The following is a 26,827-nucleotide window of genomic DNA, read 5'->3' on the forward strand; positions in this document are numbered from 1 at the left end:
TCACGCCCCCCCCCCCCGCATCCTTCCCCATGGCGAATAAAGGACTTATCCCCGTGCACTGGGCTCAGGCTGGCTGGTACCAGGGGGCGGGTGGGGACCGGGGGGTGGGTGGGGACCCCCGGAGGTGCGCGGCCGGGAGGGGGAGCCCCTCCGGTGCCTGGGGGTGGGGGGCTGGATGGGATGCTTGGGGATCTGTGGGGAGGGGGGTGTGCAGGGGTGTACGAGGGGGGTCTGGAGGGGGGATGGGGCTGGGCGGGGGGGTCGATGGGGCTGTGGGGGATCCATAGGGGTATACGGGATGTGGGGGGGCTGTAGGGCTGTGGGGAGTTATATAGGGGGCTCGTGGGACTGTGGGGTCTTCAGGGGAGTAGGGGGTGTCTGGGGGGGTCCGTAGGGGTGCGGGAGGGCTGGGGGGTCTGTAGGGGTGGTGGGGCTGGGTGGGGGGTCGATGGGGCTGTTGGGGATCCCTAGGGGAATAGGGGATGTGGGGTCTTCAGGGGCGTAGGGGGTGTCTGGGGGGGTCTGTAGGGGTGCGGGATGTCTGGGGGGTCCGTAAGGGTCTGTGTGGAGGGCTGTGGGGGGTCAGGCGCGGTGACGCGGAGCGGGGCCGGGCCCCGGCCGCTGCGGCCGGCGCTGGATTGCTCATGCCTGGCGCCCCGCCCCGCCCCGCGGCGGGGCCCCGCTCCCCTCCGGGCCCTCGGTGTTGGCGGTGACGTCACTCCCGCCCGCTGCCTGGCGCGGGGCGCGCGCGGGGGGGGGGGGGGGGGGCACGCGGGGCAGCGCGAGGCGGCGGCGGCGGCTCCGGGCGGCGGCGGCGCGTGAGTGGGGCCGGTGGGACCGGACGGGCCGGGACGGGACGGGCCGGGCGGGGGGCGGGTTACGGGCTCCGCTGGGCCGGGGCCGGGCCGGGCTGGGCCGCGGCCCCGTTCCCCGCTGCCCGTTACGGCGGGGGCGGGCGGGGCCGGGCCGGGCTCCAGGGCGGGGGGGGGGGGTGGTGTCCGGACCCCCCCCCCGGTGCTTCCCTCGGCCCGGCCCCGGTGGGGTCCTCCCGCTCGGCCGGGTGGAGCGGGTCGGGGCCGGGGCCGGGCGGTGCCCCCCCCGAGCGCTGCCAGGCCGCGGGCTCCGGCCTCTGTCCCCGCCGGCGCTGGGGCGCGGCCCCGGGGCGGCTCCTTCCTCCCCCGGGGAACGGGCGGCGGCGCCCCCGGGTTCGGTCCCAGCGCCGTTCCCGGCCCGGCTGTTCCCCCCCCCTCACTCCCCGTAGCCGGGAACTCGGGGCTTTCCTCGCTGCCCAGCCCCCGAACCTCCGCGGGGCGGGCACCGGGCCCCAGCCCCCCCCCCGGCTCCTCCCCGACCCCGCGCCCCGGCCGTTCCCCGGGGTCTCCCCCCGGTCGCGTCCCCCGCGCGGCACCTGCCCGGCCCGTTACCTGCCGCGGGGCGGTTACCGGGGCTCGGGGCTCGCTCCCGCCTCATCGCTGCTCTCCCGGGGCTCGGGGGGTGTTTATCACCCGCGGACCCCCCGGCGCAGCCCCCGGGCTCGGCTGCCGGGCAGGGGGAGCCCCGCTGGCCGCTCTGACCCAAGCTGGGGGGACGGGGGAGGGGGGGGGGGCCGGAGCCTTCCCCAGGCACAAAGGTGCCCATTGTGCCCGTAGATCCCTAATCCCGGCCGGGGCTCGGTTTCCCCCCCCCCCGCCGGTATTGGGCTCCGTGCCCGTGGAGAGGAACCGGGGGCCGCTCCCGGCCCCTCCGCCATCCCGGCCGGGCCGGAGCCGCTGGGGAGCCGGGGCGGGGCCGTCCCGGAGCTCGGTGCCTCCCTCGGCCGCGGTTAATCATCACCCGCCGACCTCTGGGCCTCGGGGACAAAGTCCCGCTCGGCCGGGCCCGCACCGGTGCTGCCCGGGGGGGGGGGGGGGAGCCCAGCGGGGCCGGATCGGGCCCAGGGTGGGCGCAGGGGCTGCGGGGTGCTCCCCCCACCCCCTCACCTCCCCTCCCCTCCCCTTTCCCTCGCCTCCTCCCAGCATGTTCCAGACCCTGTACAGCTATTTCTGGTGGGAGAGGCTCTGGCTGCCGGCGAACCTCACCTGGGCCGACCTGGAGGACCGGGATGGGCGCGTCTACGCCAAAGCCGCCGATCTCTACATCACCCTCCCCTTGGCCTTCCTCTTCCTCGTCGTCCGGCACCTCTTTGAGACGTGAGTCCCTTCCCAGGGAGAGGGTGGGGACACCCCCCCCTCCCCCCCTTCTTGGACCCCCATCCATCTCTCCCCACACCCCCGAGGGGCTGAGCGTGGGGCTGGGGGATGCTGTGACAGAGCCCTGGGTGTGTTACCCCCAAGCTCAGCCTGGTTTGTGGTGTCTGGGGCGCCCTGGGGGTCCCACACCCCACCCTGGCCAGCCCAGACCGCAGTGGGGGGCTGGTTCCTGCCCCCGGCGCCGCGGCACAGACCCGGCTTTGTGCATCCTCCGCCGGCTTTATCGCGGCCCCGGGCCCGGTGGTTGAGGAGCGATTTGTTGGGCAAACAATGGCCAGCCGAGGCTGGGAACAGACTGGGCTTTGTTGGGACAGCAGGAGAAGGGGGAGACACCCTTTGCTGGGGTGGGTGCAGCCCTGACGCCTCACAGGGGGGCTGGTTCCCCCCACCCTGAGGTGACAGAGGGGCTTGGGGGTTGTTCCCCTGTGGTAAAACCTTCCTGGGAGGGAGTGGAGGTGGGATGGGGAAACTGAGGCACTGAGCGGGCTGCAGCTTCAATGTGGCCACGTCAGGCTGGTGACACAGAACCGGGGACGTTCTCTGTCCCTCTGCTCCCTCCCCAGGTATGTGGCCACCCCCCTGGCTGGGCTGCTGAATGTCAAGGAGAAGATCAGGTTGAAAGCCACCCCCAACCCCGTGCTGGAGAAGTTCTACGCTGCCACCACCAAACACCCGAAGCAGGTGAGGGGACAGGGGGTCCCCAAAAGGGGCTGGACACGGCTGGCAGACAGGATGGGGGGGTGGGTGAATGGCTGAGCTGGGGTGCCGTGGTGACGTCCCTGCTGTCCCCAGGCTGATGTGGAGATGCTCTCGAAGCAGAGCGGCTGCACCGTGCGGCAGGTGGAGCGCTGGTTTCGCCGCCGCCGCAACCAGGACCGGCCCAGCCTGCTCAAGAAGTTCAGGGAGGCCAGGTGAGCCCCCCCCCAACCCTGCGGCAGGGGGGGTGTGGGGGCCATGGGGTGCTGCCCTGGGCTGGGTGGGGGGTGGGGGGAGCTGGTTGGGGTGGTGGGTCCATCCTCCCTCTCTCCCGCGCCCCATGCCCGCCTGAGGACCGTCTGCTTCCTTTTTCCAGTTGGAGATTCACCTTTTACCTTATTGCTTTCATTGCTGGCATGGCTGTCATAGTGGATGTAAGTATCAGCCCCCCCTCCCTGCCCCCCCCCAGCCTGTACCCACCCCCCAGCCCCCTCTAACTCCTCTCTCTCTCTCTCTCTCTCCCCTCCCCGTGTCCCCCAGAAACCCTGGTTCTACGACCTCCGGGAGGTGTGGAAGGGGTACCCCATCCAGGTGAGCACCCGACCGCAGCCCAACCACCCCCCCTGAGCTGCCTGGGGGATGAGAGATGGGGACTGGAGCCCCCAGGGTGGGTGGGAGGGTGTCTGGGGTTGCACAGTGCCTGTGCCCCCCCTCTGTGTTTGGCTGCGCATGGGAAAGGGGGTGCTGCACGCTGTGGGGTGCAGAAGGGTCCCCCAGGGCACCCATGGGTCTGGCTGGTGCTTGTGGAAGGGGATTGAACCCCCCCTGGGGTGCATGGAGGATCCCCCCCCAGCCTGTGTTTGGCTTCCAGAGCATGCTGCCCTCCCAGTACTGGTACTACATGATCGAGCTCTCCTTCTACTGGTCCCTGCTCTTCAGCATCGCCTCCGACGTCAAGCGCAAGGTGGGCTGCGTCGGGGGGCACCCAGGGAGGGGGTGCCAGACCCAGGGACGTCTGGGTGGGGTTTGCTGCTTCCTTGTGTGGTGGGATGGGAGGATCAGGGGGCATCATGGGGTGAGATGGATGGCAGGGCTGGGCTGCTGTGACCCCCATAACCCCTGTGACCCCCCCACCCTCTCTGGGCGCAGGACTTCAAAGAGCAAATCATCCACCACGTCGCCACCATCATCCTCATCAGCTTCTCCTGGTTCGCCAACTACATCCGCGCAGGGACACTGATCATGGCCCTGCACGACTCCTCCGACTACCTGCTGGAGGTGGGTGACCCCCTGGCCCCCCTGCCACGGCCCCGGCTCGCAGCCCCTTCCCCACTCACTCCCCCTTTAATCCTCCCCCCAACCTCCCCAGTCTGCCAAGATGTTTAACTACGCTGGCTGGAGAAACACCTGTAACAACATCTTCATCGTCTTCGCCGCCGTCTTCATCATCACCCGCCTGGTCATCCTGCCCTTCTGGTGAGCGTGGGTGGGGAAACTGAGGCACGGAGGTGGAGAAACACACATACCCCCCCCCACACCTCCCCCTCTCCTCAGGGTGGGGTGCTGGTCCTTGTCCACAACGGCTGCTTCCCTGGCAGGATCATGCACTGCACCGTGGTGTATCCGCTGGATCTCTACCCCGCCTTCTTTGGGTACTACTTCTTCAACTTCATGATGGTGGTGCTGCAGTCGCTGCACATCTTCTGGGCCTACCTCATCATCCGCATGGCCCAGAAGTTTATAACTGGAAAGGCAAGAGGGGGCTGGGGGGGGCGGCGTGGGGTGAAGGGGATGGATCTGGATGTGGCTCAGAGGGGATGGAGGGCACAGGGAACCCTGGGAGCCAGGCAGAGGTGCAGGGAAGAGCCTCAAACTGGGAAGCCAGCCTGCATGTGGCTTCCCAAGACTCAGCCCCGGGTGGGGAGTGGGGAGGAAACCACCGTGGGGGGGAAACTGAGGCACGGCAGGGAAGGGGTGTGCCAACCCCACTGGTGCTGAGCAGAGTTCTCCCTTTCCCCCCCCACCAGGTGGTGGAGGATGAGAGGAGCGACCGGGAAGAGACAGACAACTCTGAGGAGGAGGAAGAGGAGGTGGTGAAGAACGGGCCCCTCTCCAACGGCCACCCCGTCCTCAACAACAACCACCGCAAAACCGACTGAGCGGCCTCGCCCCGTCTGCGCCGCGGGGGCGGCCGGGGGGGGCCCCGCCGGAGGCCAAACCCGTGAGATGTCAAATCCCACCGCTGCCACCCTCACGTAGCGCCAAGGTCCCCGTGTCCCCCCCCCCACCTCCCTTCCCCATCCCAGCAGAGCAAACCAGGACCCTGGAGAGCCTGAATCAGCCCCCCCAGCCCCCCTGTCACCTCCTCTGGAGAGGGGCTGTGGCTCTGGGGGTGGCAGCGGCCGCCGCTTCCCCACCTCACGCTCACCGTTGGTGCCCTTTCTGCCTTTCACCCGCTGCCTTAATCCACCGCGGTGCCCTGGGCAGGGGCAGAGCCTCCGGGACGGCTCCTTCCCCACCCCCCAGCCCCTCTGCACCAGCCCGGAGTTCTCTGGCCTCCAGCACCTCTCCAGGCTCCAGCTCTGTGTTACTCCCCCTCTTCCCCAACCAGGGAGCGCGTCCTGCAGCCGCCTCTTCAAATACAGGGCGGGGGAGGTGTGGAAAACAGCCCCTTCCCCAGTCTGTATCCAGCACCGAGCGTGGGAGAGCGGAGGCAGAGCCAGGGGAGGGTGGGTGGGGGAGCTCGGGCTGGCTGGGGATGCGGCTCCATGGGGGAAGCTGCCAGGTTTGGGCACCCCTCACGGAGCAGTTTGATCCCCTCCTTTTCCGTCTGTAAACGGGTTCCGAGTCTCTCTCTCCCTGTCCCGGTCCCTTTCCCAGCTGTAACAGGACAAATTTGCAACTGATTTATTTTTTTTTTCTCCTCCTTTTTGGGTTGGTTTTTTTTTTTGGTTGGTTTTGTTTCTATTTATTTGGAAGACAGAAGGAGCCGGGTTTGGCTTCGCCTCCCGCATCCCAGCGAGACCTCCCAGTTGTGGAGGGGTGGGGGAAAGGACCATTAACCAACATCAGACCAAAACGTGTTTCCTTGTTTTGTTTTGGGGGTTCTTTTTTTTTTTGTTCGTTTTTTTAAAAATAAAAGTTTAAATATATTAAAAGTTTAAAAAAACTAATAAAGTTCAGTTAAAAAAAGTCAAAGGTTTGGGCATCTTCTTGAGCGCGGCGAGCCCGACCCCAGCCAGAGTTTAGGGTGTGGGGGCATCGCTTCATCTTTCATTGGGGCTGTGTGAGAAATGGGTGGATTTGAGGATTTTTGATGTGGTTTTTTTTTATCATCTTGTGGGTTTCCCTCCCCCTCGTCCTGAAAGCTCTCGGTGTCTTCAAAGCCGACCTGGCCCCGCTGCCAGAGGAGCTGCTGGGATGACAAAGCTGCTATTCAGGTGGATGTGAAGGATGAAACCAGGCCACAGAAAGGTGGGTTTTAAATAAAAAAAAACAAGTTATTGAGTGTGAGGGAGGAAAAAACCCAACCCCAAAACTGCCCCCTGTGTGAGCAGGGAGCTGCAGGACACGGCTCCAGCCCCCGTTGGGGTTCTGCTGTTCAGGCAATGCCCAGGTTGGTGGGGGAAAAATGACAAATCTTGGGAGTTTTGGGGTTTTTTTTCTGTGCTTGTGGAGCTGCTGTTGGGTTTGTGCTGCGTAGGGCAGCCAGCCCAGGCTGGCAGGAGGCTGCTCCACCCTCCCTGGGCGCCTGCGCCAGCTCTGCCCTTCCCTGCCCCCCGCTGCGGGCACCCAAATCGGGTTTGGTTTGACCGAGTCAAGTTCTGAGTCAAGTTCTCACTGTCTCAGCCTCAACCCAGGTGGTTTGAGCCTGAATACAGCTCCTGGGATGGTGGGAGGAGCTGGTTGGTGTCAGACCCGCTCTGAGCATGAAGAGCTGATCCAGCTTTATGCCCAGGTTAAGGAGCAGAGAGAGGATTGAACAGGCGTTTGCTCTGCTCCCGCTGGGCTCCGGCACATCCCAACCTGCCCAGGCCCAGCTCCCCCCCTGCAGCTTCTCCTGTGGGGCTGTGGAAACAGCTGAGGGAAGTGGTTAAATCCTGCTCTTTCAGGGCTTTTCTTTCTGTGTCTAAAGTTCAAGGCAGGCTCTTCATAGAAAACCATACTTTATTGCTTTGTAACAGTGGAAAGATTCTTTACAACATCTGACAGCTGAAGACAAGATGCTTTTTTTCACCACTGAAATTCACACCACCGCTGTAAATCCAGATTGGTCCCCTCATACTGGGCTTACCTCCACCTCCGCTCCCTCCCCAGGCTCTGGGGACATCAACAGCTCAGTCCCAAACCCTGAAGCGCTTCCCTGGAGTCTCAGGGAAGCGCTTCCTGCTGGAAAACTGGCAGCAAATCTGTGGCTTGAAGGGGGGAGAGGTGGGGAAGAGCAGGTTGGCAGAGCTCAGGCAGGTAACGGTGCAGCCAACAGCCCTTCCCGCGGCGCCTGTAGCCCCTGGGACGTGGTAAAAGCCGAGCACCCCACCATGGGTGTCACACATGTGCCAGGGTGACGTGTGTCTGGTCTGTCTCCATCTGCTGCTGTCATCTTCAAGTGAATGGGGGGATGTGGAGCCGCTGTGCCAAAACAGCCACCCCCCTGGAGGCTCCAGCACCGCGAGCGCCGGCAGCTCACAGCAGCCGCCCTCGGCACTCGATGGCCCCGCAGCAGCACAGCAGCTCTTTGCCTTCCACGCTGCCCACTTCGTAGTTGTAATCCCACGTCAGCTCTGTGCCAGCCCGTATCCTCCTGGGATGGAAACGGGGAAAGAGGAAAAAGACTGAGAGAAGAGGCTGCTCCACAGCAGAGGAGAAGCAACGCTTGGGCAGGGCGATGCAGCCCAAGTTCCCCCCCTGGGGTGAGGGTGAAGCAGCCAGCGCAGCTGCCTGGGGCAAAGGGACAAAGTTCCCCCATGAATCACCCCCCGTGGGGGCTTCACAGAGGAGATGCTGCAGCCGCCGCTGCCTCAGCGGCACGTGGAGGGGATTCACTCTGCCCATGAGGTTTGGGGCTCGAAGGAACCAGGGGGACAGCTGCTCAGGGCTGAACATTCCCCCTTGGAAAGGCCCAAACTGGGTGGAAATTGCACCGTGTCCTCTCCAGCGCAGGAGTGAGCCTCATCCAGCTCATCCACACCGTTCTCCCTGCTCAGGCTGGTGGGAAACTGGGGACAGCAGTGAGTGGGGAAACACCCGTCCGGCCTGGCTGAGGAGCTGGGTGTGAACACCCCTAGAACAGCCAGCCAGCCAGCCCTTCCCAAGCCCCAGGACTCACTTGCTGGCGAAGAAGGCGACCCAGGGGAAGCGGAGGTCGTGCGTGTCCACGAAAACGTTCTGCACGAAGAGGTTGGGGCTGCAGCTGTGCTGCACGGGGAGCAGAAACCAGGGTGAGCCAGTGAGGATGCAAACCAGCCCCGCAGTAAAGCAGCCTTTATAAACAAGCAGCATTCCTGGTTCCTGTGCTGCATCCAGCTGCAGCCGCCAGAAACAGGACACAGCTCCCTCCCCTCAACCAGGGATGAGTCATAAGCTCCACAAAGGTGACGCTGGAAGGACTGACTCGTCCCGCTGACCAGGCACTGGGAGGGGGGGTGTGTGAAGGGGGGGAGGGATCATCCTCCCAGTCCTGCTCTCTTCCTATTGTTTTTCCCCCACTGTGTTTGTTGAGGAACCACCCAGGTCACCCCCAAAACGTGTGTCCCCTTCCCTCCCCACCCAAGGCAGCGACTCACGTTGAGGTAGCGGCCCAGGTTGCCTTCCAGCTTGGCGTCGATGATGTAGCAGGACTCCTCCCCGTCGTAGAACTGGCGCGTGGTCCTGCGCACGGGCGCGCTCTCGCCCTTCTCGGCCGCTGCCATGTTGGTGGACTTGATGGCGATGCCGTGGGTGGATTTGAGGGCGAAGCCGCGGGTGGATTTCACCGCCACTTGTCTCTTCACCGGCCCTGTTCCATGGGAGGAACACAGGCTGCTGTGCTCTGGCTCTTCCCAGCTGCCCAGAGAGGAACCCCACGGCTGCCCCCCTGGTTCCTTCAAGCCCCAAACCTTGTCCTCCTCATGTTGAGGTAACAAACCCCTCAGGGATGCAGCTCCCATCTCCAACACCACCCTGGGATGGCTTTTTCTTAGGTACCCACAGCCATCCCCTGGCTCAAGGGCTCCACAGCTCCAGCACCACGTGGGGAAGCTTCAAACCTCAGTCGTTAGACAAAGCTGGGGGGTGCCTGGAGCAGGGTGCCCCATGCTCTGTGTCCCCATCACCCCCCTCCCGGTGTTTTCTACCCAAAATTTGGCAGACCACTGTACTTCCTGCACTTGGCCCCTGTTCCTCCCCAGCAGCTATCCTCACCTGACCCAGACAAAGGGTTCTTCTTGTCATCTCCTTCCTCCTCCTCGGAGCCTGAGGAAATGGTCTGGATGTCGTCGCTGTCGTTGGTGGTGCCCTGGGCCTGCCCAGCAGCCGCCTGCCCGTTCTCCCCATCGCTGTCCGTGCTGCTCGACAGCGTCAGCACGTCCTGTGGGAAGGGATCAACAGCTCTGGAGTGCAGCGTGGGGAGGGGAGAGCATCACTCCCTGAGCGACTTGCAGGGCTCCCTTTTTCCCCAGCAGAACTCTGGGCTACTTTAGGTGTTCTCATTTGGTGCTCTGGTTTTGGCAAGGAGGGGAAAAGCCCCCCCAAAACCAAAGCTCACCCCCGGGGCAGCTGCTTAGATCTGGCTCTGCTGAGCAACGGGTGTGCTGGGTACACAAACCACGGTGCTACAGCATGTGGCCAGACACCGTTCTGTCCTCTCTGCTTTGGGCTTTCAGAGCCATGAAAGACTCCCCTCTGCCCCAGAAATCACAACCAGGAGCCCCAAAGCCAGCCCTGGCACTTGAGGGGAGTGAAAGTGACACAGGAACAACCCAAAGTGTTTGTCAAACCAGCCTGGAGCTGGGGCAGAGCCCCATGAGAATCCTGAAGCATCGCTACTTACATCTGTGGTGGGTTGCTGGTTGAGGGAATGGCGCCTTCTCTGCAGCAGGGCTGTCTTGCTCATGGGCCTCTGCATCCCCTCCAGCTTGGGAGGACTCGGGTTGTAGCCATACATCCTTCCCAAGTCGTTCAGCCTGGGGGGGTGAAGAGGAGAGCGGGTCACACCGGCACCTCCAGCGAGCTGGAGCAGCCCAGGAGAGCTGAGCGCTGGGATGAGAGTGGCACCTCCAGCCCAAACCCTCCCACCCTCCCAGCTCTCACTGGGTGATGGAGCTGCAGGGCAGCCCCGGAGCATTCGGAGACACACTCAGGATGAGAAGCAGGGAGACAGGGTTTAAGGAAGCTTACCCAGTTATTTTGGCTGAATCTTCAGGTTCCTGCAAGGGGAGAAGAGCAGGAGGTTAAAATCTGCCCTTGGGAGTGCTCAGGCTTCTGTGGGAATGCAGCTCCAATGTGAGCACAGGGCAGAAGCTGCTGTCCCACTGCTCAGTGGGATGCCCAAGGGCCAGGTTACAACCTACGCAGCGGCTCTCTGAGTCCCCCTGCCCAGAGCACCCCACATACCAGCTCAGACCCCCCCCACCAGCCCAGACCCCTCTCCCAGGGCCAGGCAGGCACATGGTGCCTGGGCAGAGCAACGTTCACCTTGGCTCAGGCTGAGTGACTTCTTATGCCACAACTTCCCCAGGAAGGGGAAAGGCCCCAGCTCAGCCCCACCACGGGCAAACGCAGGGGGACCCCAAATGGCACCCCAATCCACCCAGCTGTGCCAGAAGTGTGGAGAAGCCATTGCAGTGAGCACATGGCCCAGACACCTGCCTGCATACTGGTTTCCTCATGCGTGCTCCCAAGGCTGGGGGCAGTGCTCCTCTCCCAGTCCTCAAGCCCCCTTTACATCTGCCCCCCCTTACATCTCTCCTCGATGCCTTGGGCTCTCCATCTGCATCACCCATGGCAGAAGCAGAGGCTTTGTCTCTCTCTCTCTCTCCTGGGAGCTCAGGTTTGGTGGCCTTGGCTTCACTGCCTTCGCTCATCTTGAAGGAGGCGGCGCTGTCGTGGTCCTGGAAGCCATCACCCATGCTGTTGGTGCTCAGCCACGAGGCCACTTTGTTCTTGGAGGTCTCCTCTGACACAGGCAGCTTGCAGGAGGCAACTCCAGCTGTCTCCTCATGGATGGGCTGCCGGATCTGCCCTGAGTCCTTGGAGGTCTCGGACAGCCCGTTCTCCTTCTGGCCGCGCGTCTGCCGGCGCGTGGCGTAGCTGCGCCACACCAGGCTGGTGCTGAAGTCCTCGTCCTTGCAGAAGTTGTCATCAGAGCTGTCCTCATTGGACTCCTCCTGCTCCTCTGTGCCCGTGTTCTCCTCCTCATCCTCCTTCAGGTCCACCCCACTGCTGTCGGAGGAGCACTTGGTGTCGCTCTCGTAACCCTCCTTGAAGTTCTCCACGCTCTCGATGTGATCCAGGTTTGCAAAGTACTCATCACCCATCTCCAGCCCCTCCTTGTCAGCAAAGTCATCTGTGAGGATCTTCCCTGGGGTGGGGAATAGGAAAACCAAGTGTGAGTCACTCAGGGATGATGTTCCTGCCCCACTGATTTTACTTTCCACAGGGCTGAGACCACCTTATCCCAAGGCTGGGCTGGGAAAGGACAACGCCTCACCCCAACGCTCCAGGTACTGGAAGCCTGGAGCATGTGGCTGATGTGGAGGGGCCCTGGCTACGTCCAGGCACCAAGGAAATCCCTCAGCAGTGACTCAGGGAGTAGGGCTGGGGTGAAGAGGCAGCACAGGACCCAGGGCAGTGCCCATGGTCACTCTCCTCTCTGAATTAACGCAACCACCCTGTGCAACTTCTGCATTCGGCTGGTCGGTGCCCACGCCCCAGCCAGCCCTTCGGCGTAAACAGGAAGCAGGTAGGTGTTGATTCACCCTCAGCCTGCAGAAGGAGCGCTGGGGATCCGCTGGCACTGCAGCCACACCATCTCTGCAGCATCTTGTGTCAGAGCTGGGCAAGGGAGGGGCCAGGAAATCAAAGTGCCACAGCTTCACTGTCGCAAGCTTTTGCTGTGCCCTAAGCCCCTACTGCTGGGCTCTGCTTGACCAGACCCCCTGAGTACTCATCCCCCCCTTCTTCCACCCAAACAAGGCTGGTTCATATCTGAACATGTGTGACCCCTGGGAGAAGCAGTGGTTTGGTGAAGGTGTTTTGGTTGCAGGTGTCTGCCCAGGCTCAGCCCTACCTGCATAGATGCAGACAAAGGAGCCCTTGGCGATATCATCCAGGCAGCGGATGCCCCAGCCTTTGTTCTGTGTCTTGAAGAGCTGCAGGCGCACCTGCAGCCCGTGCTGGACCAGGCGGTTGGTGCACATGTTGACGTTGCACTTGCACCTCTTGTTACACTCGTAGACTCTGGAAGAGAGGAGAAGGGGTGACACCTTCCCTGACACAGCAGCACCCCAGGAACCACACAAAGCGACTCGCAAGCAGCGACTCAAGAGCTGGGCAGAGTAGGGAGAGCACAGCTGATGGGTTCCAGGTATGGCACGTGCAGCCCAGGCCACAAATCAGTGGAGGAAGCAAGAGCAGAGGTGGGTTTTTGGTGACTGGGGCTGGCATTTGGGAGGGAAGGAGAAGACACAGCTCCATTTACCCAGTCGGGAGGCATTCCTCCAGCCTCTTGTGCTGGTATCCTGAGTTGGGGTTGATCTGCCCTCCCGGGGTGCAGCGAGTAGCTTGGACTGTCAGCTGGTGACAGGCACACTTGGATCTGCAGGGAGACAGAGAACAGCCCAGCCATGTCCCCCCAGTTCAGCTTTACACAGGGGTTCCGCAGAGTGGAAAAGGAATCCCACCCCTCTGCACCGTGTACGCGGCGCCGGGCTGCGCTGGGGCTCTCAAGGCCAAGCACCCCAAGTTGCCCCCCAACCCAGGGGGCCCAACCACACCCAGGGGGGGGTCACCTACTTGTCCCTGCAGCCGTCTTTGCAGTCACAGCCCACGAGGAACTCCCATCTGGTGTTGATGTAAACCCCTTTGCCGGGGATGCGCTCTTTGCTGTAGGCCACCTGCGGCGGCGGGGTGTTATCGATCTCGTTGACGCAGGACAGCGGCACGTCCTCCCGGCCCTTGGTGATGTCAGCGATGTAGTAGTAGGGTTTGTAGGGCTGGAACTTGCGGTCCACCAGCACGTAGGGGTCGAGGCAGAACATCTCCAGGAAGAGGAAGTCGCAGTCGGTCTCGAAGAGGTACCGCTCGATCTCGGGCATGCTGCGTAGGCACAGCCCGCACGGCGTCTTGTACAGCACGTGGAAGCCCATCTTGCGGTTGACGCGCCGTCGCGCCGTCATCCGCCGGAAGTCGTAGAGCAGCGGGATGAGCAGCGGGTTCCTGCTGCGGTACTGGTCGCTGCGGATGGGCCGCACGCGGGACAGGCAGGTGTAGCTGCAGACGTGGGGCAGGTAGAAGAGCTTCTCCAGCGGCGCGCGGTAGGAGGGCTCGTTGGGCACGCGGTCCATCATGCTGTGGAAGGGCTGGGCTGTGGTGCTGCTGGCTTGGCTGCTGGAGGGCCTGACAGAGGGAGAGGGAGATGCTGAGCAGCTGTAGGGTTTCCCCAAACCACAGAGGGATTTTGGGCACTGTGTTCCTACCCCTGACAGCTTTGCTGTTGAGTTCAGTGGGACATGAGCCCCTGGCATCCCCGGGGAGCTGGGTCGGCCCCAAAGGGAGCAGACAAAAAACCCCAAGCCCAACCACAGAATGACCTCCAGATCAAAACTGGGGAAGCAGAAATGAGCAGAAGCCGGTTGTGGTCTCAGAATGGGGATCAACAGCTGCTCTGCTGGGGATTGATGGCCAAAGCCACCACCTGCACAGCTACAGTTGGAGCAGCTACGCACCAGCCCTGGGATGCTCACAGAGCCCTCTGCAAACAAGCAGGGTCGGGGGCTTTGGCCTGGTCTCACTGGGGCATGTGCTTGTGAGAACTGGTCAGAGACACTCCAAGCTCAACCCAACACCAGAGTGTAACCTAAGAGGAAGACAAATGCTCAGGACCGGACAAACAGGTGAGTAAAGGTGTTGGTCCATCACACAATAAACCTGTAGTAAAGCCAACGAGCACCCCAGGCTCTCCCATGGACATGGGGACCCATGTGGGGGACAAACAAGCTTTGCTCACCGATGCTGCTGGGCCCCACCGCTCCTTCCTGCTGAGGGCATCTCACTGAGGATGGGTGAGGAGGGGGAGGACTGTCCCGAGCCCACGGAGCTGGGACGGAAGGATGTGCTCTTCTTGGCCACCTGCTTTCTGGACTGGGCCAGCTGCCCATCTGAGCACCTGTGGGAGGAAGGAGGGAGGCAGTTTGGGCACGCTCACAGAACCAGTGGGATTGAGACAGACTGGGCAGCAAAACACATCAACAAGGGTGCCCTGTCCAAGGGACACCAGGCAGGATTCGTTCCTCCTGACGAGCTGAAGGTCAGCTCATTTCTGGCTGCTCGTGCTACAGTGACCCCACAGCAACACAGCCCAACACCAGCACCCAGCTGCACGTAAAGGTCACTCCTGATGTGCTGTGGGTTATCTGGAAGGGAGGCAGGGGAGAGGGAGGGTGATGGGCATGTCCAAGGCTTTCCCTTCAGGCAGCCCGATGAACCAGCATGTGAAGAGATTCCTGAATGGCTGGAGGAAGAGTTTACAGAGGCTCAATCAGTGCTGAGCAGTGGGAGGAACAAGGACAGAGGGCTCTTTTCTACCAAGTAAGAAGATAAGATTGCAGAAGGGAATGTAATCACACTGCTGGCACAGGTGCTGCCAGGGGCTCCTCAACACCTCTGCAGCCATGGGGAGGTGGGAGGGACCTGGAACACACCAGCCCTCACACCCTGATTGAACAACAGGGATTTTCAATCCACCAACACAGATTAAAACCACCCCAAACCAGCCACTGGCTCTCCCATAAGTAGGTAAGTTAGCAGGGCAGAAAGGGAGGAGACAGTGCAGGAGGGGGAGCCCCTTTGTGCAAACATCTGTCTGCAAAGCAAGGTGCCACCACACAGAGCTCAATTCCAGAGAGAGAAGAGGTTCTGACACAGCAGCTCCTTGGCACGGGCGCAGAGCTCAAGAGGGAGACAAGAGGGGGAGGAGAACCAGGCCTCCCCAGGGTAAACAAAACACCAGAGCGAAGGATCCATTCTCCCAGCTTTAATAATCTAAACCCAACGTGTTTCCAGCCTGACAGTCTCCCTGGGGACAGCAGGGCCATGTACCCACTGTGCTGCCTTCAGGGGCTGTGCAGGGGCAGGGAAGGGCTGTAGTGTCTGCTTGTACCCGATGGCAGGACGAGGTCTGCACGTTGGAGCCTCACTGGGCAGACTGCAGGGAAAAGGGCTTCTTCAGACCACAGCAGGGACCCCTGAAAGGGTGAGACTCAGGAACCAGGCAGACTGCAAGCTGGCTGATTGCTGTGGGCTGACCATCGTGTGTCACTGCACATCCCTCCGACACCCCCGGGGTGCTCCGTGCTGCAGCAGCGGCGCAGCTCTTCCTCTGCTCACAGGGGAAGCCTCTGACTGACAGTGGAGGAGCAGTGGTGTGTTCCTCATGCTGGAGCAGACTGCCTTCAGCATCAGCCTCTCTTCTTGGCTTCCAGGAGATGAGGAATGAGGCCACTATGGCTTCACTTGGCAAGTCTTGGTAAAAATTGGCACAGGAGAAGCATTTCCAAGTCGTGTTGTACTGGTGTTTGGACAGGAACCTGCCCTGGGACCCCAGGCTGGGTGGCAGGTGGGGTTTCTTAGGTGCTGCTACGCCTTGAAAGCATCCAGAGAATAGAAGTCTACATCCTGCACAGGCTCCTTACAGCTGGGACATTTTGCCTCTCCCCTCAGCCCCTGCTGAAAGGCACAGTCACAGCAGAAGGCATGCTGGCAGGGGGCCATGCGGCCGTAAATTCGGATAGGAAACCCACAGTGCTGACAAAACTGAACTGGGACCGTGTCTTTCTCCCCCAGAATGTTATTGGAGTCCATGAGCAGGTGCTGAGGTAGCCCAGTGTCCTCCATCATGTTCCCTTCATCACAGGGCTGAGCTCCTCCTTCATCCCAGCCTCCTTGGGCATCGGCCTGCAGCGCCGAGAAGGTCCCGCTTGGGCCCCGGGCAGCGGGACACACGTGTGTGACGTGGTGGTGACCCAGCTCTGGTCCATGAGCACCAGGACCAGCCACTGATCCTGAGTTCTCAGGGCCTCCTGAGTCATTGTGGTCTGTGAGCAGGTGAGTCCCAGCGCAGGAACACAGGGCAGCCGGGGGGCTGTGCCTGGATCGTGACATGAGGGAGCAATTCAGGTTTGTGGAAGGGAAGGAGCAATTCAGGTTTGTGGAAGGGAAGGAGCAATTCAGGTTTGTGGAAGGGAAGGAGCAAATATTCTCAACTGGGGGAATACACCAAGTGCAAAGCCTGAGCCCTGGGCAGGAGCACGGTGTTCGGTCCTGGGCTGGGCTGTCCCCCAACCCCAGCTACTCATCTAGCAGCCTTCCTCTCTAGTCTCCCCCCAGAAGCAGGGCTGAAACCTGTGTAGCCAGGGAGGGAGCCCACTCCTGGAGGAGACCTGAGGATGGCTCCACACAGATAGGGTGGTGCCTGAAAGACCTGAGCTGGAGGCACGAGGTGAGTGTGGGAGCAGAGAGGTGGCGCAGGTACTTACTCCATCTCGGTGGGCGGGGAGCCGGGGCACGCAGCCTGCATCTGCTCCAGGGGTTTGTACTGGGTACCAGCTCCTGTTAGGTCCTGGGTGTACTGCACCACGGGCCCCTTGCTCCTGACAGCTCCTGTGGCAAGGACAGAGAGTCAAGTATCACTGAGAAGCACCTCTGCCATCAGCCCGAGTTTGCTGCACCAGCCACAGAACGTGGATTTAGTTCCCAGAGGCAAACCAAAACCAAAACAGAGGTGTTAGCAATTAACACCAGGTCATTAACAGAGCTCTGAGTCACCCCAGCCAGGTTCTGGCCACTATGCCCAACCACAGCCTGGTTTCTGCTGCGTTCTTACAGCAGGAGATAAAAGCATCCTGTGGATCTTCAGTCTCCACTAAAAAAACCCCAAAACAAACCAGAACAACCCACTGAAACCAACAGGAAGCAAAAGCCACCCACCCCTGCCAGCCCACCCCACCTTCAGGGAACACAAAAGGTGCCACGTACCCACGTTGGGACGGGTCCTGGCTTGTCCACTCTGCTTCTTCTCCTGGGTGGAGGCTGTGGAGGTTTTCATGCTGAACATGGGCTCGAGGCGCGTGGAGCCCCGGTAGATCCACTCGCAGCGCTTGTCATCCTGCAGCAAGGAGAAGGGAATGCTCAGAGCAGGGAGCTTCCAGAGGTACAATAACAGGGCTGGGAGACTGCAGTGTGCTTCAACTCAGCAGAGTGGCAGAGGAGGCAAAGCATGGAGCTGAAGGCTCTCCAGAGACCGTGCAGCCAAGAGAGGACAAAGGCTGTAATTCGTCATATCCAGGGGAACAGAGGGTACAGCCCGACCACAGCACGAGGTCTGACCCCAAACCCAGTTCCCTTCTGCAGTTCTCCCTTTCCCAGTTTCTAGAACCAGAGCAGACAGAGCACTGTGGCTCCTGCCCAGTTTCTCTCCTGCTTCTCCAACCAGCACATGATGGATTTTGTTTCCTAATCATCCACCACTGTCACAGCCAAACGCTGTAAAAAGCTTCTGAAACCTCTGGTGTGCAAATGAGAGTGTTTCACCTTCACATCAACACACAGCAGAAACCAGTGGCTCACCTACTACCCAGAGTATCTGCTTACTCCAGGACCCTGTCTGACCTTGGCAAGGACACGGGACTCGGTGAGCCCAAGTCAAGCCCACCCTGAGGTCAGTTGAAGCCCCTCTCACCCTGCTAAGGAGGGAAGGGCAACTGTCCTACCAGGAAAAGGATTTTGACCAGGCTGCCATCCACTTCTTCCACTCTGGATTTCCACCAGGTGCCTTCCCACTCTGTTTTGATCAGCTGGCCATTCTTCAGCAGCACCATGGGGCGGTTGGGGTAGGCTGTGATGTATTCCTCAATGAAATCACGACAGGAAACATCCTCTATGTCTTCCCAGGTCTTTCTAACTGTTCAGGAAAGGCAGAGGGGGAGACTCTTACAAAGAGACTCTGCTGTTCTTTTTGAGACCCCCACCCAAGGATGGATTTTGACAGAACAACCACCACCCAGCAATTCCAAGCAGCTGGAGTTTTTAACACCCGGGGGGTGTTAACGCACCCAGAGCACAGGGAATCACAGGTCCCTCTACTCTAAACCACAACCATCTACTGGCACAGCACAGGAGGGGACACACAGTCTGGGCTGTGTTCTCTGAGCCTGGAGCTTCCCTGTGCTACATATGACCCTGGTGTAGGGCCCAGGAGAGACAGAGGCCACTCACGGGGTCTGCAGATGGGGTACAGCTCCCACTCCTTGACATAGGAAGCGTAACCATCGTCGAAGAAGATCAGGAACCTGGAGAGGAGCAAGGAGGAGCTGGAATTAGAAAGGTGGCTGAGTAAAAGGCAGCTCTGGTCAGGTGATGGAAGTGGAGCTGCTCCTCCTCCTCCTCCTCCTGCTCTGCCCATCCCAAAGGCTCTCGGATCAGCCGTGGAGGATGAGGACAGAGTGAGCTGATCCTTTCTGCCAGGGGATTATGAGCTTTGCCCAACTGCCACGTCCCTCAGTCCTCCCAGAACAGCTTCCTCCCTGCCCCAAGCTATCCCCTGCTCCCCAAGCCTCAGGAAAGGCTGCCCAAAGACTCCCCAGCAGCGTGGCACAGCCAGGCTCCTTCCCTTTGCCCCAGGAAGAGAAAAAACACAACTCCATCGCTCCCAGCAGGCATCTTGTGGGCCTCTGGGACAGAGCAGCAGCAGAGGGAGCCGGAGGACAGACACCTCCAGGGCTCCACCTGCAGACAGGAGGCGGCATCAGAGAGTCCCCACGGGGACCCGGAGCTCAGGGGGCACCCGCAGGGCTGGACCCGGTGACTTCAGGACATGGAGCTGTGTAAAGGCTGCACCGAGAGCAGCATCACAGGGATACCCAGCGGGAGCAAACTGGGACAGGAGCAGACACCACTCATGTCCAGTCCTAAAGCTGAATTAAACCTCACCCAATTCACTGCTCTGACAGAGGGAGATCCTCTCCTGTGGGGATCTCCTCAGACAGACCACAAGCCCAAAGCCTGGCATCCAAGAAGCCAGCTCCTTATCTAGACAGGACTGAAAAGCTGCTTTGCCTCAGACCTGCCAGGGCTGCACCCCAGCCAGCACAAAACCCTTCCAGGGCTCGGATCTCCCAGCACCCTGTGCCTGGTACCCTGTGCTCTGTGCCCTGTGCCTGCAGCAGGGCAGATTCACACTCCTGTGATCATTTGCATCAATTACCAGGTGTAATTTCTGCCTTGGGGCCACGAGTAACAGGATGGAAGCTCCACCCAGAGCTTCCAGAGATAAGAGACCAAAGAAGCAGCATTTAGAGCTAGGTTGCCAAAAGGGCAGACAAGAATTTAGCTGCTGCAACAGCAAACAGACAAATACATGGGATTTTTATTTGTCCTTTGTCCCCCTAACAAACCAACTCAACCCAAGGGGAGCACGAGCGGCATGTGGCTGTGGAGGAGGCCTGGTACCTGTTCTTGTTCTTGACATTGGGGGTCTCAGCCACGATGCCAGCATACAGCCAGACCTGGTTCCCATCCTTGTACTTTGCCACCACCCTGCTGCCCACGTAGTGCTTCTCTGGCACGGGGTGGTAGTCGTAGGCGATGTGATTGCCGGAGAGCAAGCTCTTGCCTTTGTTGTCAAACTTCACTTTGTACTTCTTACCAGCACCTGGAAGGTATTTGGATGGGGCAGGGTGGGAAAAAGCAATGCCAGGTCCCACTGCACCACTCCCACCCGTGTTCAGGACCCTTTGAAAGCCCCTCAGGATTCACTCAGAGGAGTTGTGCTGCTTCCTCAGCTCGTGTTTGGATGCTGCTCTGAGCATCAACGTCACCCCTCTCCCCCAGCACAGGGAAAACAGAGACAGAGGATGGAGTGTGGGACATACCAACAGTCTGGATGGCAATCAGAGTCCCTTTGTGCCAGGTCTTGGTTCTCTTCTTGCCCAGGATCCTCATGCCAACGCTCAGATCACCATCGTTGATGAGATCGCTCCCCACTGCCGCCAGGCCCCCGGGCTGCAGAGCATCGGGCATCTCCTGAGGGGATTGTCCATCTGCCCAAGGACACCAGCAGAGGGGAAGTTCAAAACTGCCCTCATGATCAAGGAACATCTGTCAGACCTGAGCAGGAGGCTTCTGGCTCTCCTCTGCCTCAGTCAGCCCCAGCACCTTGGTTTTACCAGGGGGAGGAATCAGCAAGTGAGATCTGAACGTCATTAAACAGCCACAGAACCTGCCCTGCTCGTGTTTGCTTTCAGAAAGGGCTTGAAGTGGGACTTTGCACTCAAAACACCCCAACAAGTCCTTCCCAGAAGGGTTTTCTTTCTCAGGAAGAGGTGCAAGACACACACAGGGCCCAGCCCACCCCTGTCAGCCCCAGGGACTCTCCCCCAACTGACCTTTTTGGGTATCCTGGGTGTTTGTTTTCTTGTTCACAGCATCCATGAATTTCTGAACGTCCTGGGCTGACTTTCTCATGGCAGCCATGGCCTCCCGAAGCTGCAGGGCAGGAGACACAAAGAAAACATGAAGAGCTTCTTTCTTTTTCACACCAAACTCAACACTGGCCTGAGAGTTCCAGCCAAACCCCCTACAGCTTGTTCCCAACTCACCAGACGCTGATTCTTGGAGATTCTGGGACTGCTACTGCCTGTGTGGACAGAGGGGAAAATGCCAAAAAAAAAGTGGTTTAAATCATTTTGGGGAGGAAAAAAACCCATCCTAAAAACCCAGTCCTAGGAAGAAGAGAGAGCAGAGCCCCTCAGAGCCCCTCCCCACCCCTCAAGAAACCCACTCAAGGCAGGATTCCATGACACAGCCAGGTTGGATGGGGCCCTGGGCAACCTTGGGGTCCCTCCCAACCCAACCCTGGCAGGGGGGTTGGAGCTCTGGGACCCTTGGGGTCCCTCCCAACCCAACCCTGGCAGGGGGGTTGGAGCTCTGGGACCCTTGGGGTCCCTCCCAACCCAACCCTGACAGGGGGGTTGGAGCTCTGGGACCCTTAGGGTCCTTCCCAACCCAACCCTGGCAGGGGGGTTGGGGCTCTGTGACCCTTGGGGTCCCTCCCAACCCAACCCTGGCAGGGGGGTTGGAGCTCTGGGACCCTTGGGGTCCCTCCCAACCCTGGCAGGGGGGTTGGTGCTCTGGGACCCTTGGGGTCCCTCCCAACCCTGGCAGGGGGGTTGGAGCTCTGGGACCCTTGGGGTCCCTCCCAACCCAACCCTGGCAGGGGGGTTGGAGCTCTGGGACCCTTGGGGTCCCTCCCAACCCAACCCTGGCAGGGGGGTTGGAGCTCCGTGACCCTTGGGGTCCCTTCTGACCCATGCCATTCTATGATTCTATGACACCCTTCCCAGGCACCCCACAGGCAGCTTCCTCAGATCCTCCCCCTCAAATCCCATTGGAAAAAGGGGACACTGAACCATGTTTCCAGCCCGAGTCGATGCTCATGACGTCGTCATCGTCCTCATCAGGGATCTCGATCACCTCGCTGGGCTGGCCAGTCACATCCTCCTCCTCAGAGCTGCTCTCACGGTACTGGAGGCCCAGTTTGGAGTACAAATCCTTCACCAGGACCTCACACTTACCAATGCCCCTGGAGGGTGGGGACAGGGGAAGGAAGAGACAAGATGACCCCAGTTCTACACCCCACAGCAGAAAGAAACAGGAGCTGCTAATTAAGCCACGAGGAGGAGAGGGAAGAGCCTTCCCAGGAAGGATTTAAAGCCACAGGGGAACAACTTTAACCACCCCATAATAACCCACAGATGATGGGTCAGGATATCAGGCTCTGGCACCCCACCTCCCCCCTCCTCTGCCACCCCAAGTGCCACCCACCTCCTGGCGTCATCGAAGAGCTGGTCGACACGAGCCACCTCCTCTTCCTTCTGCTTCACACACTTCTCCAGCTCCTCCAGCTGCTGCTTCCTCTGCTTGACACACTCAAAGTTCTCCAGCTCCTTGTCGATGAATTCCCGGAGCTCTTCCATGGAGATTCCCAGCTCCTCCATCACTTCTTCCTGCAGCTCGTTGATCTCTTGGGAATCCATCTCCATCGCACCTGAGAGCGCACAGAGGGGAGGGAAAGGCAGGTGAATCCCTGCAGCTGGAGCACAGCACTCACCAGAGGGCAAGTTAATCAGGAAGAGAATGTTCTAGAGGGAAACAGAACCACCAAGCACAAGGCCAGAGGCTCCCAGGACAACAGGGAGTTCCTGACATCCTGGCTGAGCCTCTCCAGACCCTCTGAGCGCTGCAGCCCTCGTGCTCAGGAATGGGTCCCAACCCCCTGCCCAGCCTGGGAGGAGAACCAGAGGCCAGAAGGGCCCTTGTCCTCCCTGTCCGTGGTGCTGGCAGCCTCCTCTCTGCAGCCCTGCAGCCCCCCTGCCCCCAGCCCTCCCAGAGACATCCCCCACCACCACCACCAACAGCCCCGTCACCCCATTTACCGACACGTCCCACCTCCACCCCACCTCCCCGCTCTGTCCAGAGGCCCCACTGCTGCCCCAGCACCCCCTTCCCTCCAACTCCCGGCCTGTGCAGCCCCCCAGCCCCCTCCCTCCAACCTATGCACCCCCCCAGCCCCCTCCCTCCACCTCCCAGCCCCACTGCAGCCCCCCAACCCCCCTCCCTCCAACCTATGCACCTCCCCAGCCCCCTCCCTCCAACCCCCGGCCTGTGCAGCCCCCCCAGCCCCCTCCCTCCAAATCCCAGCCCCACTGCAGCCCCCCAGCCCACCCCCTCTCCAACCCCCAGCCCCACTGCAGCCCTCCCCAGCCCCCTCCATCCAACCCCCAGCCCCACTGCAGCCCCCCAGCCCCCTCCCTCCACTTCCCACCCCACTGCTGCCCCAGCAGCCCCCTCTCTCCAACCCCCGGCCTGTGCAGCCCCCCAGCCCCCTCCCTCCAACCCCCGGCCCAGCTGTTGCCCCCCAGCCCCTTCCCTCCAACCCCCCCGCCCCGCTACCCCTCAGCCCGCTCCCTGCACCCTGCGCCGCCCCCCCACCAGCCCCTCGGCCCATCCCGGCCGCGCTCACCGGCCCCGCCGCTGCCGCCCCCAGGTGCTGCTGGGGGGGGAGGAGATGAGGAGATCGGCGGGGGCCGGGGGCCAGCCCTGCGAGCCGGAAGCTGCCTGACGTCACTTCCCGTAACCGAAAGCCGAGGGACCCGGGGGAGGGGAGCCGGTACTGCGCGTGCGCGGGGGAGGGGGGGCGGGGCCGTTACCGGCTGCCCGCGGGGATTGGGCGGAGCGCGCGCGCTGGGGGGCGGGGCCAGCGGCGCTTAAAGGGGCCGCGCGCGGGGCGGGGAGAGGAGGGGAGGGGAGGGGAGGGGAGGGGAGGGGAGGGGAGGGGAGGGGAGGGGAGGGGAGGGGAGGGGAGGGGAGGGGAGGGGAGGGGAGGGGAGAGGAGGGGAGAGGGGAGGGGAGGGGAGGGGAGGGGAGAGGAGAGGAGAGGAGAGGAGAGGAGAGGAGAGGAGAGGGGGAGGGGGAGGGGGAGGGGGTGGGGGAGGGGAGGGGAGAGGGGGAGGGGAGGGGGAGGGGGAGGGAGGGAGGGAGGAAGGGAGGGAGGGAGGGGAAGGGCAGGGGAGGGGAAGGGAGGGGAAGGGAGTCCTTGGGCTACCCTGGAGCATGAGGGAGTGCTGGGGACATGGGGGTCCCTATGGTGCGGGGTCCCTGGGGTGCCCAGGAGCAGGAGGGAGTGCTGGGGGCGTGGGGGGGTCCCTGAGGTGCAGGGTCCTTGGGCCTCCCTGGAGCATGAGGGAGTGCTGGGGGCGTGGGGGGGTCCCTGGGCTGCCCTGGAGCATGAGGCAGTCCTGGGAGCGTGAGAATCCCTGCGGTCCTTGGGCTACCCTGGAGCATGAGGGAGTGCTGGTGTTGTGGGGGTCCCTGGGCCTCCCTGGAGCGTGAGGGAGTGCTGGGGGTGTGGGGGGTCCCTATGGTGCAGGGTCCCTGGGCTGCCCTGGAGCGTGAGGGAGTCCTGGGGGCGTGGGGGGTCCCTGTGGTGCGGGGTCCCTGGCCCCAGCTCCCTCCAGCTCAGTTGATCTGCTCCTCTTCCCAGGTGGAGGTCGGGATGGCGCTGTAGGGATCCACGATGAGCTTGAGGCACCGCACCATCATGGCCAGGAGGAAGAGGCACATGAGCACCACGAAGGCCAGGGCGAAGCCCTTGTCCAGGTCGATGGCCGGCAGCACCGTGGCGCTCTCCATGCGGGCGGCACTCAGGTGTGTGGCCCCAAGCGCCCGGCTGCCGGTGGCATCCCTGTGGGGCAGAGAGGGGTGGGATTCGCAGGGGAGCAGGGGGAGCACTGGGAGACATTTGTGGCTATGAAGATGCTGAAGGGCCTGGAGCATCTCCCCTGTGAGGAAAGGCTGAGTTAAGTTGGGGCTGTTCAGCCTGGAGAGAAGACTAAGGGGGGAGCTAATTAAAGTTTATAATTATCTTAAGCATGGGGTGCAGGGGGAATCAGCCAGCCCCTTTTCAGTGCTCTGTGGGGATAGGACAAGGGGCAATGGCTGCAAGTTGGAGCACAGGGAGTTCTGCACCAACATGGGGAAGAACTTTTCCCCAGTGAGGGTGAGGGAGCCCTGGGACAGGCTGCCCAGGGAGGTGGTGGAGTCTCCTTCTCTGGAGAGATTCCAGCCCTGTCTGGATGCCTATCTGAGTGATATGTCCTAGGGAGCTGCTCTGGCAGGGGGGTTGGACCCGATGATCTCTCAAGGTCCCTTCCAACCCCTACAATTCCATGATTCTATGATCAGATTGATCCAAGGTTGAGGCTGGTCGTGTGGCACCAGGAGATCCCTGTGGGCTGAGCTGTGGGTATAAATGGACCTTTGCCTGCGGATCTGCACGTGTTCCATTTTTAAGGTGCTTAGAAAGCTAATGAACACTCCAGGAGCAATGACCACCCACAGCCCTGGCTATGCCAGGGACAGCAGAGAAATCAACAGGACCAAGAGCCCCCCGCAGCACCCAGAGATCATGGGACACCCCCCCCCTCCCAGGTCTCAGCCCCATCCTGTGTGTGCTGGTGGGGGCAGCTCCTTACCTCCCTGCAGACAGACAGACAGACGGATGCTCTGCCCCTCTTCCCCTGTCCTGCTGTGCCCAGTGTCTCCAGCCGTGGGTGTCTGTCTGTCTGTCTGTCTGTCTGTCTGTCTGTCTGTCCCTCACTGGGGCTTCATGAATACTGCAGGAACGCAGCGGCGTCACCTTTCAGATGCTCCTGGTAACAGAGGGGGATGGGGAAACAACCTGGCGGGTTAAATTCTCACCTGTTATCTCCAGCATCCCCTGCACAGGGCAGGAGAAGCCTCCTGGGTGCCTTTCAGGGTGTTGCTGGACCCAGGGGGAGCGTTGAGGAGGGCGGTAAGAAACTGGATGAGGGTCAACAAAAGCAAGTGGAGAGTCTGGCACCTGGGAAGGAACAACTGTTGGTTTCAGGACAGGCTGGGGGTGACCTGCTGGAGAGGAGCTCTGTGGAGAAGGACCTGGGGGTGCTGGTGGGTGACAGGGTGCCCATGAGCCAGCAGTGTGCCCTGGGGGCTGAGAGAGACAATGGGATCCTGGGGGCATCAGGAGGAGTGTGGGCAGCAGGTCACAGGAGGGGATCCTCCCCCTCTGCTCTGCCCTGCTCAGGCCCCACCTGGAGTGTTGTGTCCAGTTCTGGGCTCCCTGGGATAAAAAGGACAGGGATCTGCTGGAGAGAGTCCAGAGAAGGGCTACAAGGATGATGAAGGGCCTGGAGCATCTCCCCTGTGAGGAGAGGCTGAGTGAGCTGGGGCTGTTCAGCCTGGAGAAGAGAAGACTAAGGGGGGATCTAATTAATGTCTATAAGTATCTTAAGCAGGGGATGCAGGGGGAATCAGCCAGCCCCTTCTCAGTGTCTGTGGGGACAGGACAAGGGGCAATGGCTGCAAGTTGGAGCACAGGGAGTTCTGCACCAACCTGGGGAAGAACTTTTCCCCAGTGAGGGTGAGGGAGCCCTGGGACAGGCTGCCCAGGGGGTGTGGAGTCTCCTTCTCTGGAGAGATTCCAGCCCCATCTGGATGCCTGTCTGTGCAATATGAGCTGGGGAGCTGCTCTGGCAGGGGGGTTGGACCCCATGAGCTCTCCAGGTCCCTCCCAACCCCTGGGATTCTGTGATTTATCCCCATATTCAGTGAGTCCTGGGTCCCCCCCCAGCCTGTGGGCTGAGTTAGAGCTGGTCCTTTGGCTTGTGGTGGACCAAAAACTGGGGAAAACCCTTGGACAGCACAAGGCTTTTGGGCTTTGAGAGCCCGTTTGGCTCCTGTGAGGAGCCTCCCAGCAGGGATCGCGCTGCCGGCTGTCCCCAGGATCCTCCCAGGCGTTGGGAGGGTGAAGGTGTCTGAGGGGGGGGGGGTTGTGCCCTGGCCGAGGCTTCGCCCGCGCTGCGGGCCCGGCAGAGTTCCCGCCCTCCGCCCCGTGACGTCACCACCCGACCTGCCTCTCTCCCCCACCCTCACCCCCGCGCCCCGCCCAGCGCCCACCTGGCCACGCCTCCTCCCCCTCTCCTTCCCTGGGCCAATAGGAACGCTGGACCTCGCCCTCGCCCCGCCCCTCCCGATGGGGCGCGTTGGGCTGCGCGGAGGGTTTTCCTGCGCCGCCATCTTGGCAGCCGCACCGA

At 61.5% G+C, this 26,827-nt stretch overlaps 2 protein-coding genes across 3 annotated transcripts; one reads left to right on the forward strand and one right to left on the reverse strand.

Annotated features, from left to right (window-relative positions):
- Nucleotides 1–776: 776 nt before the first annotated feature.
- On the forward strand, nt 777–6,143 carry CERS2 (ceramide synthase 2). 2 transcript variants are annotated; one of them, XM_084276743.1, is made up of 11 exons: nt 777–818; nt 2,016–2,189; nt 2,813–2,930; nt 3,042–3,160; nt 3,322–3,379; nt 3,486–3,536; nt 3,817–3,909; nt 4,095–4,223; nt 4,315–4,421; nt 4,544–4,697; nt 4,973–6,143. In XM_084276743.1, exons 2-11 carry the CDS (start codon nt 2,017–2,019, stop codon nt 5,102–5,104), a joined length of 1,134 nt encoding a protein of 377 aa, XP_084132869.1. In that variant the 5' UTR covers nt 777–818; nt 2,016; the 3' UTR covers nt 5,105–6,143. The 2 variants fall into 2 exon arrangements, with proteins under 2 accessions (XP_084132869.1, XP_084132868.1); XM_084276742.1 differs by lacking the exon at nt 777–818 and adding an exon at nt 1,848–1,886.
- A 951-nt stretch (nt 6,144–7,094) lies between these two features.
- Nucleotides 7,095–22,231, reverse strand: SETDB1 (SET domain bifurcated histone lysine methyltransferase 1; the record flags this gene model as incomplete). Its single annotated transcript, XM_084276567.1, has 21 exons — nt 7,095–7,746; nt 8,272–8,360; nt 8,729–8,940; nt 9,345–9,510; nt 9,973–10,105; nt 10,320–10,348; nt 10,883–11,502; nt 12,211–12,380; nt 12,622–12,738; nt 12,936–13,538; nt 14,149–14,307; nt 16,676–16,799; nt 17,175–17,304; nt 17,909–18,099; nt 18,414–18,487; nt 19,647–19,848; nt 20,069–20,236; nt 20,582–20,681; nt 20,795–20,832; nt 21,605–21,777; nt 22,020–22,231. The coding sequence occupies 21 exons, from the start codon at nt 22,229–22,231 to the stop codon at nt 7,629–7,631; spliced, it is 3,828 nt and encodes a 1,275-aa protein (XP_084132693.1). The 3' UTR covers nt 7,095–7,628.
- Nucleotides 22,232–26,827: the final 4,596 nt, after the last annotated feature.

The sequence above is a fragment of the Gallinula chloropus genome, assembly GCF_964237585.1.
Source record: "Gallinula chloropus genome assembly, chromosome: 29".
Lineage (NCBI taxonomy): Eukaryota > Metazoa > Chordata > Aves > Gruiformes > Rallidae > Gallinula > Gallinula chloropus.

Excerpts from the sequence above, each read along its gene's own strand:
- CERS2 (XM_084276743.1), top strand. The coding sequence starts at position 2,017 with ATGTTCCAGACCCTGTACAGCTATTTCTGGTGGGAGAGGCTCTGGCTG. Across the intron at positions 2,931-3,041 it reads CCACCAAACACCCGAAGCAG|GCTGATGTGGAGATGCTCTC; the intron begins GTGAGGGGACAG and ends TGCTGTCCCCAG. Across the intron at positions 3,161-3,321 it reads AAGAAGTTCAGGGAGGCCAG|TTGGAGATTCACCTTTTACC; the intron begins GTGAGCCCCCCC and ends TCCTTTTTCCAG.